The sequence below is a fragment of the Pseudophryne corroboree genome, chromosome 6, assembly GCF_028390025.1.
Source record: "Pseudophryne corroboree isolate aPseCor3 chromosome 6, aPseCor3.hap2, whole genome shotgun sequence".
In the NCBI taxonomy this organism is placed as follows: Eukaryota; Metazoa; Chordata; class Amphibia; order Anura; family Myobatrachidae; genus Pseudophryne; species Pseudophryne corroboree.
The window spans coordinates 550,479,739-550,495,018 of NC_086449.1; the positions used below are offsets into that span (position 1 = coordinate 550,479,739).

The 15,280-nt window shown below is 43.5% G+C and overlaps 1 protein-coding gene across 4 annotated transcripts in view; it reads left to right on the forward strand.

The window, feature by feature from the left end:
• LOC134932872 (uncharacterized) overlaps window positions 1–15,280 on the forward strand; it is a 423,538-nt gene that overhangs the window by 170,172 nt on the left and 238,086 nt on the right. For all 4 annotated transcript variants that reach the window (XM_063927693.1, XM_063927692.1, XM_063927695.1 and 1 more), the window contains one exon: window positions 9,772–9,878. In XM_063927693.1, the coding sequence (XP_063783763.1) occupies window positions 9,772–9,878 (107 nt within the window). The remainder of the gene's footprint in view (window positions 1–9,771; window positions 9,879–15,280) is intronic.

The window sequence follows — 15,280 nt, forward strand, 5'->3', positions numbered from 1 at the left end:
ATAAACTTGTGGAGGTAACAAGCCCTGTTATTCATACACTCAAAACCTTGTGTATTCCCAAGTGCCGTATTAATTGGATAAATTATATGTATGCGATACACTGACCCTGTTCCTTACTCACCAAAATTATAATTAGAGTGTATAGTTATATATATATATATATATATATATATATAGCTCCCGAATATGAACGGCACTGGAGTCAGATTTTTTGCAAAATTATTGTATTAAATGGCAACAGCCGTTTCCGGGCGATAGCCCCTTCCTCAGGCCAAAATACAAATACACACAAACAAACATAGACAAACTTACCCCTCTAAATACCCCAGGAGCGTGTCTGCTGCCGCGTCTCCTCCGCGCTACTCCTGCTTCCGGGTCCTGAGCCGCCGCGTCACTTCCGCCTCCTACGTCACCGTTGCCATGACCACCCGGCGGACGCAAGGTGATCGTTGTCATGACCACCCCGCACACGCCAGTCAGAATGGCCCGGCCGCTGTAAAACGTGAGCTCACAGGCTACTCACCCCATCACCAGGTGCCGGGTTGTCACGCATCAAGAGACCGCTCCCTACACATAAAAAAATTAAATTAAATGAACAAATAAATGAATAGAGCTAATACAGTACAAAAACATACAACATGCAACATAAGACATATAAAAGAGAGACAGTATCCTACGTCCCATAGAGCAATATAGCATATAACTACTCTACATAGAAATGGCGTTCCCTACAGAAGAAACCTTGTTTTTAAGGGTCATTGTTTTTAAGGATATTATTCCCAAGAAAACAATAACCCCACAATAGATATAGTATAATTATATGGAACTACAACTATGGAAGAAATTCCAGGATATATACAAATTATAATGACCATCTCTGATAGTGGATGTGACACACCCACAACTCAAAAAACATTCCAGTTGACCTTTTCATTAAGGCCCCGAGGCCAGAATGTGTCCAGTCTCAAAATCCACAGAGTTTCTTTCTCCAATAAAACTTTAGCCCTGTCTCCACCCCTCAGTGTCGGCGGAACATGCTCTATCCCAAAGTATTTTAGTGAGTTAATGGTGTGATTGGCAGATAGAAAATGTCGGGCCACCGGTTGATCCACCGGTTTGCCCTCCAAGATCAATTTGATAGAGGAACGATGGGCCGCCATCCTTTCGCTAAATTTCCGTGTGGTTTGCCCAATATAGAACAGCCCACACGGACAAGTTATTGCATAGACAACAAAAGACGTGCTGCAAGTAATCACCTGTCTGATGGTATATGACACGTTACGGGTCGGATGTTTAAAATCCTTACAGGCAATCATATGTCTACACGTCGCGCATTTAGGACAACGGTAACACCCAGGCATTTTTTTGTGGATGATGACATTATCCAGCTCCTTCATCCCTGAAATATCTGTTTTTACAATGAGATCACGCAGGTTGGCACCTCTCCTGAAGGCTGTGACAGGACGCAACCCTCTAAAGGATGTCAAGTCTGGGTCTGATGATACTATGGGCCAAAGGGCTTGTGAAGCCCTACGGATAATGGGGCTGGATGTAGAAAAATCACAAGGCCATGGAAGGATGTTTTTATTTTCCTTCCGAGGCGGGTGTAGTAATTCATCCCTGGACATTTGCAGTACTCTGTTTTTTTGTTTCTGTAATGTAGACCAGTCATATCCCCTAACTAGAAATTTATGGATCATATTGTCTAGCAGCCCAGGGACTTTGTCGCTGTCACTCGTGATGCGTGCCACCCGCATCATTTGCGACAGGGGGAGTCCCCTTTTAAGGGGTTCTGGGTGATGACTGGATGCCATTAATAATGTGTTCCGGTCCGTGGGTTTTGAGAAGACTTCCGTGGAGATCACGCCATCGTGTACCATAATTTTGACATCCAAGAATGTCACTTCCCTCTCATCACACACATAGGTAAATTTGATGGGAGAAGGTAAAGCATTAATTTCTAGCATCAACTCCACGAAAGAATCCCTGCCTCCACCCCACAGCAGGAACACATCATCAATGTATCTTGTATACATTAAGATGTTATCAGCTACCCCCCGATCAAGGAAGAACATTCTATGCTCTTCTGAGAACATGAATACATTAGCGTACGAGGGTGCGACCGATGATCCCATCGCGCACCCCCGCAGCTGTAGATAGAACTCACTATCAAACAAAAAGTAATTCCTATACAAAGTGAGTTCTAACAGGGTCAAAAACAACTCATGGTTGAACGCAGTCGGAGATAGATGTTTCTCAAGAAAGTCCCGCATAGCTCTCATCCCATCCTGATGGGGGATAGATGTGTAGAGGCTGCAAACGTCAAGGCAGCACATAATGGTGCCTGGGGCCACGTTCCGTATTTCTTGCAACTTTAAAATAAACGAACTGGTGTCCTTTAGAAAAGTGCTCTGTGCCGGCAGTAGTGGCTGAAGAATGGAATCTAGAAGTTGAGACACTGGTTGGTACAATGAATCTCTTGCCGAGATTATGGGTCTCCCCGGGGGACTGGTTTGGTCTTTGTGCAACTTAGGTATCGTATAGAGTAATGGGCTCTTGGGGTGAGTAACACATAAAGCCTTGTGCACCTTGCTGGGTAGATATCCATCATCACGAGCTTTATCCAGAATTGAAAAGAGCTCCTTCTGAAATTGCCCCACAGGATTGTCCTGAAGTTTACGATACACACCTTCCTCCCCCAGTTGTGACAGAGCTTCTTGACGATAATACTCAATGTCCAAGATGACTATGGCCCCACCCTTGTCGGCGGGCCGGATGACTATGTCATTGTAAGATCGTAATTGAGTGAGTGCTTCTCTCTCCTCAGCCGTTAAATTCCTCTTTATTTTAGCAGGAGCTGCCACATACTTGTTAATGGACTCATCCATTAATCTGCCAAAAGTCTTAATCGACGGGTTCACTGATACTGGGTCAAAGTTGGACCTAGACTTTTTTTGCAAAAAAGGATCAAAGATGGAGACAGTATTAGGTTCATGAGATGTATTCTGAAAGAATTCTTTTAATCTGAGTTTCCTAGTGAACCTATGGAGATCCCTGGACCAGGCAAAAGGATCGTGAATATTGGTGGGCACAAAACTGAGTCCTTTGCTGAGGACATCAATTTCGTGTGATGTTAATACCCTTCTGGACAAATTAAAGACTAATTGTAGGTCTTGCCTTGGGCCGCCCTTCTGACCCCTTTTGTTCTGGCCACCCCGGCGGGTGGCAGTGCATCGACTTGAGACTGGCCATGTTGTGAGCCCCGACCTAAAGGGGTACCTCCAGACATCTCATCTGTATCAGAGACCATGAAGTCACTGTCACTGCTTGACTTCGTACTTTTGTTGCCCTGTTTCTGCCTTTGCCACGGGCGTCGTCTCTGTTGTTGTTTGGACCTCTCCTGGGTGTCCATACCGGCCAGCCAACGATACACCTTGTTATCCTCATAGTCTTGATCAACCGTGATTTTTTTATTCCGTTTAAATTTTAATAATTCACGACGATATTGGTCACACTGGGTTTTTAATTTACCCATCCAATCCTGTGATTCATCCTGTTGAAGAACCTTTAGGTTATCCTTTTCAAAGGCTGTGATCTTCTGTCTAACAACTTCCAATTCTCTGTTAGCTTCCTCGATCACTAGGATCATGAGATCAAAGGCACACCGGTTCAGTATACCTATCCACTTTCTTACAAAGTCGGGATTGTGTCGACCAATCGTGGGCACGTTACGCACGCGAAACCCACGTGGGATCTTATGTTCTTTGTAATATTCTGTCAATGAAATTCCATGTAGTTGAAAGTCTATTTCCCGACGCTTATACTTCATTAGTTGAAACAAACAATCTTCTGCTCTCATGGTGGTATCTGTGACCGGTATAACCTCTTTAGATAAAATTCTGTCAATCTGCTCCTGTGTGAAGCCAAAAGTCTCACCCGGGGCCATAGAGCTCATAATATGGCACCCTGGGATATCTGGTTGTAGAGACATAGTGTTGGCTTTGCACCTATGGGATGTTAAAGGTTGTCTCCCAAATCTTGTAAACAGAGTATTTCAAGTTCTGAGGTTCAATAAAACTGCAGCAGACGGTGCCATACAACAGGTGTTACCTGTGAGCTCACGTTTTACAGCGGCCGGGCCATTCTGACTGGCGTGTGCGGGGTGGTCATGACAACGATCACCTTGCGTCCGCCGGGTGGTCATGGCAACGGTGACGTAGGAGGCGGAAGTGACGCGGCGGCTCAGGACCCGGAAGCAGGAGTAGCGCGGAGGAGACGCGGCAGCAGACAAGCCCCTGGGGTATTTAGAGGGGTAAGTTTGTCTATGTTTGTTTGTGTGTATTTGTATTTTGGCCTGAGGAAGGGGCTATCGCCCGGAAACGGCTGTTGCCATTTAATACAATAATTTTGCAAAAAATCTGACTCCAGTGCCGTTCATATTCGGGAGCTGCATGTCACTTTTAGAACTGGCACGGAGAACGCTGTGGATGAGAGCTTGTGAGTGCCGACTGTTGCTGCAAGGATATATATATATATAGATAGAAACTGATTCTGGGGTGTAACATCTGTGCTAAACCTATATCATACTGTCTCTGCATATAAGAGATTGTCAGCCTCACTCAATGACAGTTCAAGAAAAAAAGAAGGCATTTGCAGCACTGGGCATTGTCAGAAAGGAATGGTAAAAAAGATTTAACAAATTGTCAAGCAAACTAGAGCGAGCTTTAATGTGTTAATGTTCTGAGGGAGGGGGTGTCATAATAATGTGTGCTGGGGAGGAGGGGTGTCGTAATGTTTGCTGGGGAGGCAGGGGGTGTCATAATGTGTGCTGGGGAGGCAGGGGGTGTCATAATAATGTGTGCTGGGGAGGCAGGGGGTGTCATAATAATGTTTGCTGGGGAGGGAGGGAGGGAGGGGGGTGTCATATTAATGTTTGCTGGGGAGGGAGGGGAGTGTCATAATAATGTGTGCTGGGGAGGCAGGGGGTGTCATAATAATGTGTGCCGGGAAGGGAGCTGAGTGTTATTTCTTATCAATTCCTCATTATTAATTTTTTATATATATATATATATATATATATATATATATACATACACTATATAGTATACAAACACAGCACTGTGTCTGGCTGCAGCACACAGCAGCCAGACACAGTGCTGTGTTTGTATACTATACAGTTTGTATACTATACAGTATATATTATATATACATGTATATATACTTTATAACATCGTTATTATATTACTTTTATTGATTGGGGCCCCCACAAGATTGTTGTCCAGGGCCCCCATAGACCTTAATCCGGCCAAAGTGCACAAGAAATACCAGTGGTCGGAATGCCGGCAGTCATATAACAGACAGTGGCATTCCGTCACTGAAGAGGGGATAAGTATTTTAACCCTACCCTAACCCTCCGGGGGTGGTGGTTAGGGCTAACCCTCCAGGGGACAGTACAATTTACAGCAGAGTACAAGGCAGCATACAGCAGCGTGCCCCCTATGCACAGTCACTATACAGAGCACTGCCACTTGTGAGTCTGGAGTCTCTGGACTCAGGTAAGCCAATACAGCAAAGTACTGTGTGTTGCACCTATAGAGTCACTATACTGCACAGCCACAATTAGTCTGGAGTCTCTGGATGGACACAGCCAGCCAAAACAGCAGAGTTTAGTGCAGGATGCCCCTACAAAGAGTCACTATACTGCAAAGCCACAATTAATCTGGGGTCTCTGGATGGACACAGCACACTCTGAACAGCATTGTACAGTGCAGTGTTCCCCTATATACAGTCACTATAATGCATAGCCACAATTAGCCTGGAGTCTCTGGATGGACAAAGCACAGCCTAAACAGCAAAATATAGCGCAGTGTGACCTTATATACAGTCACTATACTGCACAGTCACAATTAGTCTGGAGTCTCTTGATGCACATAGCACAGCCTAAACAGCAGAGTACAGTGAAATGAGTCCCGGCTGCAGCGCCTTATATGGAATTCAAGTCCTGCGAGAAACCAACGATGGGAAGATGATGTTTGGCCTCGACGAGGGATCCCCAATGTTCAGAATGGTCTGGAATCCTTCATCTCTACTTATTAGACCCTTATTTTTCAAAGGATCCAAATTCTTATTCTCCCAGTACCCACCCTGGGTTCACCTTAGTTAACTGGGGCTCCCTACAGCTGGTTTCCAAGGGGCTTTCCCTTCTAACAAGATGTGCGCCGACCTATGTGTTTTGGTTTTGTATTAACTTTGTGTTTTGGATTTATCAAAACTGCCCTCGTATTTTGGTTTTAGATCTGTATTTTTTCAAAAATATATAAAAAAAGCTACAATAAAATCACATAATTCAATAACATTAATTTCTAGTCATCTCCAGTCAATTTTGACCACCTCATAGCTCACAATATTGTTTTCATCCAGTGTAGGCCAAAGGCTGCTGCGAGTTGGCTCGTTACTAAGCGACAGTTTATAGCACATCTATAATGCATTGCCACACAGAAGTGGCAGAAAAGAAAAGTGGTGCAAGATGAAATTGTCCTTGGGGCCTCCCACCCAAAGTTATGTTGGATATTAAAAAGGACATGCATAGTTTAACAAACCAAGCACTTTAGTGAAAGGGGCTGACACTTTTATGGCTGGAGTGCTTGGTTTGTTTGGCCCCCACAAAACCAGCTACCAATCGGATTAAGGCAGCTAAGCTAACAGTGCCATCAATGATCAATGGCAAGATGTCATCATCATTATCATCTTCAACCTCTTCAGTTTTTACATCATCTTCAGACAAAGTTAATTCATCCCCTCTGGAAACCAGTAATGCAAAGCGAGTTTGTACAAGGACCTCCATATTTACTTTTTTTTCCTTCCAGTAGGCAAAGGAAATACACACAAATACAGCGCAAAGCTTCCCCTGCATCTATCTACTGTCTGACTGACATACCCAGACACATCACGTTTTCTATTATGTACTGTATGTCTGCCAGAGACCACTTTTACTAATTTTTTTTTCCCATACAACTTAGATGTGTCAAGCTATATAAAACACTACATTTTGCAGAAAAATTCTTTTTGGGTGCAGAACATCATTTAACACAATGCAAACAAAACACAATAGAAAGTAATGTACTATTGTATATCTACAATAAGCAATAAAATGTAATGTAAAAAGATTATTGACGGTATACATCAAGGCTGTTTTGGTGGGAAAACCTCTGAAAATGCAGTTTTTGAAGGTTTTTTCTTATGCACAAAGGACTTCTCTTACCAGGAGAACTGTCCTTTGCTAAAATCTTCATACATACGATGTTAATAAACGTCCATATGCATGCGAACATAAAATCTTTGGGGGTAATTCAGAGTTGATCGCAGCAGCAAATTTGTTTGCAGTTGGGCAAAACTATGTGCACTGCAGGGGGGGGCAGACATAACATTTGCAGAGAGAGTTAGAATTGGGTGGGTTATTTGTTTCTGTGCAGGGTAAATACTGGCTGCTTTATTTTTACACTGCAATTTAGATTTCAGTTTGAACACACCCTACCCTATCTAACTCTCTGCACATGTTACATCTGCCCCCCCCCCCCCTGTAGTGCACATGGTTTTGCCCAACTGCTAACAAATTTGCTGTTGCGATAAACTCTGAATTAGGTCCTTTGGGGGTCATTCTGACCCATTCGCACGCTGCTGGTTGTCACAGCAGTGCGAACGGGTCAGTTCTGTGCCTCCACGGCGGCCGCAATGTGCACACGCGTCGTTGCCCAGCAACGGCCGTCGCCGGGCAATGACCAGAAGAACGAAGAAAGCGATCCCTGGAGCGATCGCAAGAATATTGACAGGAGGAACGCGTTCCGGGGCGGCAACTCATCATTTTCTGGGAGTGGTGAGTCCAACGCAGGCGTGTCCAGGCGTTTGGAGGGCGGATGTCTGACATCAATTTCGGGATCTGCATTGCTGGATCGATCACACAGGGTAAGTACCTGTTACCCTGGTCTAGTTCCACACAAAACTTTTTTTGCTTAACAGGGCTGCACAAGCGTTCGCAGCCTTGCTATGCAAAAAAAGCCCTCCCCCATAGGCGGCATCGAGTTGATCGCACGGGCAGCAAAAAGTTGCTACGTGCGATCAGCTCAGAATGACCCCCTTTATTCAGTACAGGTGCACATATTTATATCATTAATTTTTAAACCCAACTAGTTTCTCACAACACATATGCTCAGTCGTTTAACCTTCTAGTATGTCATCTGTATTTTTTCACATTAATAATAATGTTATTTAATAAAGATGTTATTTATAGAGTGTAATACATTTGAAACCAGTATAATGTTTTATTGACACAGAGCACAGCAATGATCCGTCTACTCAGAGTAGCACTCTTGTTACTCTACGTGGTGCCCGGCACAACAGAAGTGATTAATGTTCACTTGTGGAGATGTACATTCGTCTTGCTGCAACTTTATTTTAACCCTTGGACCAACAGCAAGACAGAGCAGGTGCACTGAGTATGTGATTAAACAACATAGGAAATTCTATCAAATAATATGTAGGTTTTGACGGTTATCGTACTGGACCCATCCGTAGCTGCCTGGCTTGGGGGAGAACTGCTTACATTTGAAACCATGAAAAACTAAATCAAAGTGAAGTGCAACAAGGCTGTGGTAAAGAACAGCATATCTATAGGATAGAGTATGTGCTTATTTTATCCAAATAATTCATTGTACAGCTGTGAAAATTATATCAGTCATATTACGTTCATGTAATGGCTACCTTAGTTTAAGAGCAGATTTTGTGGAACATACATATTTACCATTAATTATTAATTTTCTTAACTGATCCCACCTAAGTAGGTAAGAAAAAAAGAGAGACATTGGCCCTCATTCCGAGTTGTTCGCTCGCTAGCTAGCTGCTTTTAGCAGCATTGCACACACTAAGCCGCCGCCCTCTGGGAGTGTATCTTAGCTTAGCAGAATTGCGAACGAAAGATTCGCAAAATTGCGAATAGAAATTTCTTATCAGTTTCTGAGTAGCTCGACAAAGGTCCGGGCACGCCTGCGTTGCCTAGACCGCGCCCTCTAAATGACGGCCAAATGCCGCTGGCCCGCCCCCTCCCACCCAGCGACTGCCTCTGCATGTCAATCAGGCAGAGGTGGTCGAAGGGCTGAGACAGCCGTCTGCTGTCTGGCATGCGCAGTTCAGACCTGATCGCTGCTGTGCAAAAACACACAGCAGCGATCAGGTCTGAATTATCCCCAATGTCAGATTCCTCAGAAGAGTCTTTCCCAAAATGTGAAATACTCCTCCAAAGTGCCAGGGAAGTAATTTGCTGGGACAGTGGTTATCACTCTTGTTATCCCTGTGAGTTAACATTAGTACTTAGTGGGGATATTTTGTTAATAATAGTGGCAGTGCTGCGATTACATAGGCCCCTGAAAGACAGCGCTACATTTTATGAAGTATAAATAGGCACAATATAAATTGTGTAGTTCTATAGCAAACATTTTTAGTTTGTTTATTTCATTATATTCCTCATGCTCATTTGCAGTTAACCAGGGTTTTCATTCAGTTTCTTATAGTGTTAAATGAGTTTTATTGTATTTGTTTTTCTATGTTTGAGATGTAATGAAGTCACAGTAATTGCTAAGCCTTTTTCCAGTATCAGCATCGAGACAAAAATGATAATGTTAACTTAATGAGCCATATTTATATTACCAACCAGCATGACATCAGTGAATGTGAAGATTACAAACATATTTTACTTCCTCTTAATAATACTTTATACAGGCCGTGCACATGCACAAAGCTTCAACAAAAACATTCCAAAAGGAGGATGGGCGAGTTACCCAAGTCCTGAGCAATGCGTCCTGCAAATTGTCAACTCACTTCTAAAGGTATCATGTACTTTATAACATTATGGGGGAGATTTATCAAAGCTTGGAGAGAGATAAATACCAACTAATAATTTTCTGTCATTTTACAGGCTAGAATGACAGGAGCTAAGGCTAAAATGACAAAAATGACATGAGCAGATTGGTTGGTACTTTATCTCTCTCCACTTTATCTCTCTCAAATATTTCATAAATTTCCCACAAGGGCCAAAATTTACTAAAAAATCGAGTTTGTCGGATTTGAGTTTTTTTTTCTAAGTCCCAACACGGGAATTCACTAAGCACAAATCTCGGCAGTGTTTGGACTATTCATAATGGTTTGAATGACAAAGTTCAGAAATACGAATGAATAGACCATCGGTCAAACGCGGCTGTTATTTCTTACAACACGGGTATTCACTATTCATTCGTATTTGGGTGTTAGTCTCTGAGTGCTCAAGTGCGGGTGTATTTTTTTGCGAATCGTTAAAAAAAGCAGAAAAAAAATAGACCTGCTTTTTCCAGTCGAGTTTGGATAACCATGCACGGATCAGTGAGATCTGCGCATGATTATCTATGGGAAAAGGTCTGTTTAATGTAAAAACTGGGGGGGGAAATTGCGTGGGGTCCCCCCTCCTAAGCATAACCAGCCTCGGGCTCTTTGAGCAGGTCCTGGTTGCAAAAATATGGGGGAAAAATTGACAGTGGTTCCCCCATATTTTAACAACTAGCACCGGGCTCTGCGCCTGGTCCTGGTGCCAAAAATACGGGGGACAAAAAGCGTAGGGGTCCCCCGTATTTTTGGAACCAGCACTTGGCTCCACTAGTCAGAGAGATAATGCCAAAAGGGGGTGGGACACTTTTATATAGGTCCCTGCGGCCCTGGCATTAAATCACTAACTAGTCACCCCTGGCCAGGGTACCCTGGAGGAGTGGGAACCCCTTAAATCAAGGGGTCCCCCCCCTCCAGCCACCCAAGGGCCAGGGGTGAAGCCCGAGGCTGTCCCCCCATCCAAGGGCTGCGGATTAGGGGCTGATAGCCTTGTGAAAAAAATAGAATATTGTTTTTGTAGCAGTACTACAAGTCCCAGCAAGCCTCCCCCGCAAGCTGGTACTTGGAGAACCACAAGTACCAGCAAGCGGTGGAAAAACGGGCCCGCTGGTACCTGTAGTAGTACTACTACAAAAAAAATACCCAAATAAAAACAGAACTCACACACCTTGAAAGTAAAACTTTATTACATACATGCACACCTACATTCACACATACTTACCTATGTTCACACAAGGGTCGGTCCACTTCTCCAAGTAGAATCCATGGGTTACCTGAAAATAAAATTATACTCACAAAAATCCAGTGTAGATCTGTCCTCTTCTGAGCTTGTAATCCACGTACTTGGCAAAAAAACAAACCGGAAACCCGACCACGCACTGAAAGGGCCCGAGGCTGGTTTTGCTTAGGAGGGGGGACCCCACGCAATTTTTTTTTTGAATTTTAACACTTTCATTTTTTTTTTTAAGGTACACAATGAAGCCCTGCACGGATCTCACAGATCCGGCCGGGATTCCTTGTGTTTTGTCAGGCAGTGTTTTACTCATCACTCCCGTAAAACACTGCCTGACATTACGAATCACATCGACATCGGAAAAAACGAATGTGGCAAACTCGGCAGCTTAGTAAATTACCGTATCAGGATTCAAAAAGTTGCAGTAAAATGCACCCGATACCATTCGAGTTCAAACACCCTTAAAAACGGCAAAAACACGAATATTAGTACATTTTGGCCCAGGTCTTTAACTCAGTATGAAAACCCATACCCAGCTCCTTGCGTGGCCACAATGCAGTCAGACATTTTGTGGGTTGACCAACATTCTTGAAAATCAGTTTCACTAGGAACTGGGGACATCATGATGGCATTTGCACCTTAGTGATGATGTCACAAGGTCCTAATAGTAAGGCTGAATAATGGATGACCTCATATGGGGGGTATTCAATTTGTGGCGTTTTTTTCGACCAGTCGAAAAAACTGCACTTTTTGCCCATTTTTCTGTCGAATTTACATTCGACCTATTCAATACCCGTGCCGTTTTTCAACCAGTGGAAAAATCCAGCACTGTCGAAAACCATGTGTATCAGCAAATTCGCCGCTGACACATGTGTTATGGCGAATTTGCGGGCATTTTTTCCCTTTTTTGCGCAATTTTCGCCCATGACGAATTCAACAACAAAAAAAGGGAAATGGGCAAAAATGGATAAAAAAAAACCGGTGAAAATGCCCGCAATTGAATACCCTGTGTCGAATTAGTGTAGTTTTTTCGACCAGTCGAAAAAACGGCACTTAATTGAATACCCTCCATAATGGCATATGGTCAAATGGTTTCAATATCATATGGCTGAAAACTAAATTGACATTTTGATACAGATTGTATCTGTGATGCATATAACTTTCAAATATTTTCAGTTCTAAAAGGTTTTTCTGTTTGCAAATACAATGTGATTAATAGTCCTCAAAAGGCAATTTACAATTAAAACACATTCTAAATAATCTTTTGAGACTTCATCAATATTCATTTCTGTTTAGGGGCATGGTCTGCTCAGCTCCGCCTGCAGTCATATGAAGAAATGTAGCCATGCATGAAACTCAAATGCACTGAATTGAAATTGTGTTAAACTCAGTGGCTTCTATAAATAACTTCAGCTTTAGCACAGAGAACAGATTTTATTTTGTAGACAGAAAAACAGTAACCCCAGTCTCTGAAGACCGCACATGCACTGGTCACATTGAATACTGTGTAGTAGAATAACATACCAGAAAAATATGACGTTCTCTTATCTTATTTTTCTTCAGTACACTGTTAGTATTTTTTACAGTATTGCAATAGTCTTTATTTTGCTATTTATCCACTCACTCACTTTGTTTTCACTACAGTAGTACTAAAAGTCCAACCAATACATAATACTCAACTCAGGACACTAGTAACTACAGTATCTTCAAAGTATAATATTTTTATGTGATTTATATAGCCTTTTAGCCTCCATTTGTTAGTGCCTACAGATAGCTGGCAAATGAGAGGACATAGATGAAATATCATAGATAAATCATAGATGATGCTGTAAACCATTTTATTAAGGTGACTCTCCCACTAACAGACCTTCCACATCACATTGTAATAGGTAAAACTGTATTTGTGATTACCTTTAAAAAGCCAAGGCAAGACTCATTTTTTTATCCACTGCTAAAACATCTTATATGTAAAATGCATTTATTTTTCAACCAGATGTACATAGCATTGAAAAGAGTTTAGAAGTGAGCCAGTGGAGATGTCCATGGCAACCAATCTGCACTGACTTAACCCAAATGTATTAAGCCTTAACAAGAGATAACGTTGAGGCGCATAAGGAATGATAAATGACCAGCCAACCAGCTCCTAACTGTCATTTTTCAAACACAGCATGTGACGTGGCAGTTAGGAAGCTGATTGGTTGGTCATTTATCACTCTTTATCGGTCTCCACTTTATCTCTTGTAAAAGCTTAATACATTTGGGCCATCATTTGGATACTATAAAATTATACAGAACAGCTGATTGGTTGCCATGGGCAACTTCTCTTCTAGCTCACTTCACTCTTTTCACTGCTTAGTACATCACCCCTGTCTCTTATGTTGCCACACAATTGTATCCTGCAACACTGGTTGGCTATCACTTCTGTTAATTATACTTGTACAGAACAAATGTTAGACAGACATGCTGTAGGCATTAATGGGAACTTTCTGACCTGGCCATTTTGAAAGTGTATTAAGGGGGGTACACACGGAGAGATCCATTCTTAAAATGTAAGCAGTCTGACTAGATTGCTTAGATTTTAAGCATGGATCTCTCGTGTGTATGCCCCCCAGCGATATCGCCGGTGCTAGATTGGCCTGCATGCAGACACAATCTAGCACATCGCTCATTTCACCTGCGGTGTAAAATGAGCCCCCCCTCGCTCAGCACAAATCGCGCTGTGCAGAGCAGGGGAGAGATGTGTGCTGTGCGGACTCTCATTTCACCTAGCGGTGAAATGAGCGATCTGGCTAGATTTGGCCCGGCGATAGCGATGCCTGGCCCTATCTAGTCAGATTGCTTTGAAATTAAGCATGGATCTCCGTGTGTGTACCCCCCTTTACACCACATGTATCCCCCCTTTACACCACACTTTTAATCCTCACCTCCACTCAGCAAGTGTAATACACTGTCTAAATCTCCCCAGTACCACAGAATAGTCATGATGAGAGATGACTGTCCCATTGTCCAACAGTTTGCATGTTTGTCCCTTTATTATATAAAAAAAAAAAAGCCAAGTGCACACCTCAATTGTCATGTCACTGGGGTTTTTGGTGATTCGATCTGGACCCCTGTGGCTAGCAATACTTGTACTTGACGGCATGATAACGCTTCTCCTCATGCAGATCACTGTAACAAGTGTATACAGTATATGATGTGCAGAATACTGAGCAGAGACAGGTATCTTGTTGACCTGCAGTAGTAGCAGACTTTGAGTAACACTGGAGTGAGTGCTGGAAGCATGACAAAATCAATATGCAGGAGGGCTGGACTATAGGAGCAGGGCCGTTTCTTGGGGCAGGCGAGCAGTGCAACCGCACTGGGCGCCCGCCGCGGCATTAACTGTGGCTCCCTGCTTCTGCCTCCGTAACCCGCTCGGGGGGCGGAGTTTCATGGAATGACGCGGTTGCGTCACGACCCAACCCCATCACTCTGCGAACCCCCTACCCCCCGAGCGGAGTACAGAGGGGGATCCAAGTTAGGAAGAGGGAAAGGCCGGCGCGAGGAGCGACCTGTGAGGCGGGCTGAAGAGCGGTAATCGCCTCTGTAAGTATTCTCTCTCTCTCAATGTGTAAAATGGGGACACCTGCCGTAATGTGTGAAATGGGGACTCTTGCCTGCCGTAGTGTGAGGATTTAATGTATCAAGGGCATTGCGGTGTGTGGCATAATATGGTGCAGGGGGCATTACTGTGTGGGGCTTAATATGGTAGAATTTTTTTTTCCTGTGGTGGTCGTGATCTGTTGGAGCAGGGTCAAAAACTGGATTGTGAGGTAGTCTTTTCAGACGAGGCCACGCCCCCTTGTCGGGTGCGCGCGCAAGTTTGTTTTTTTTAATCTAGGTGTGTGTGGGGGGGGAGGGGGGCACATTTTTTTATGTCCTGGGGGGGGCGCATTTTTAAATCTCGCACTGGGAGCCAAATTGGCTAGAAACAGCCCTGTATAGGAGTATAGGAGTTAAGTAATATACAGCCTGGAGGCAGACTGCAGATAGTACAGAATTGAGTGCTTTGCACAATTGTAATGGATGCAGGTGCTGTTTGAAGCTGAGTGCTGTGCACTGTGAAGGAAGGCTTCGGGTGATCTTTGAAGCTGAGTGCTG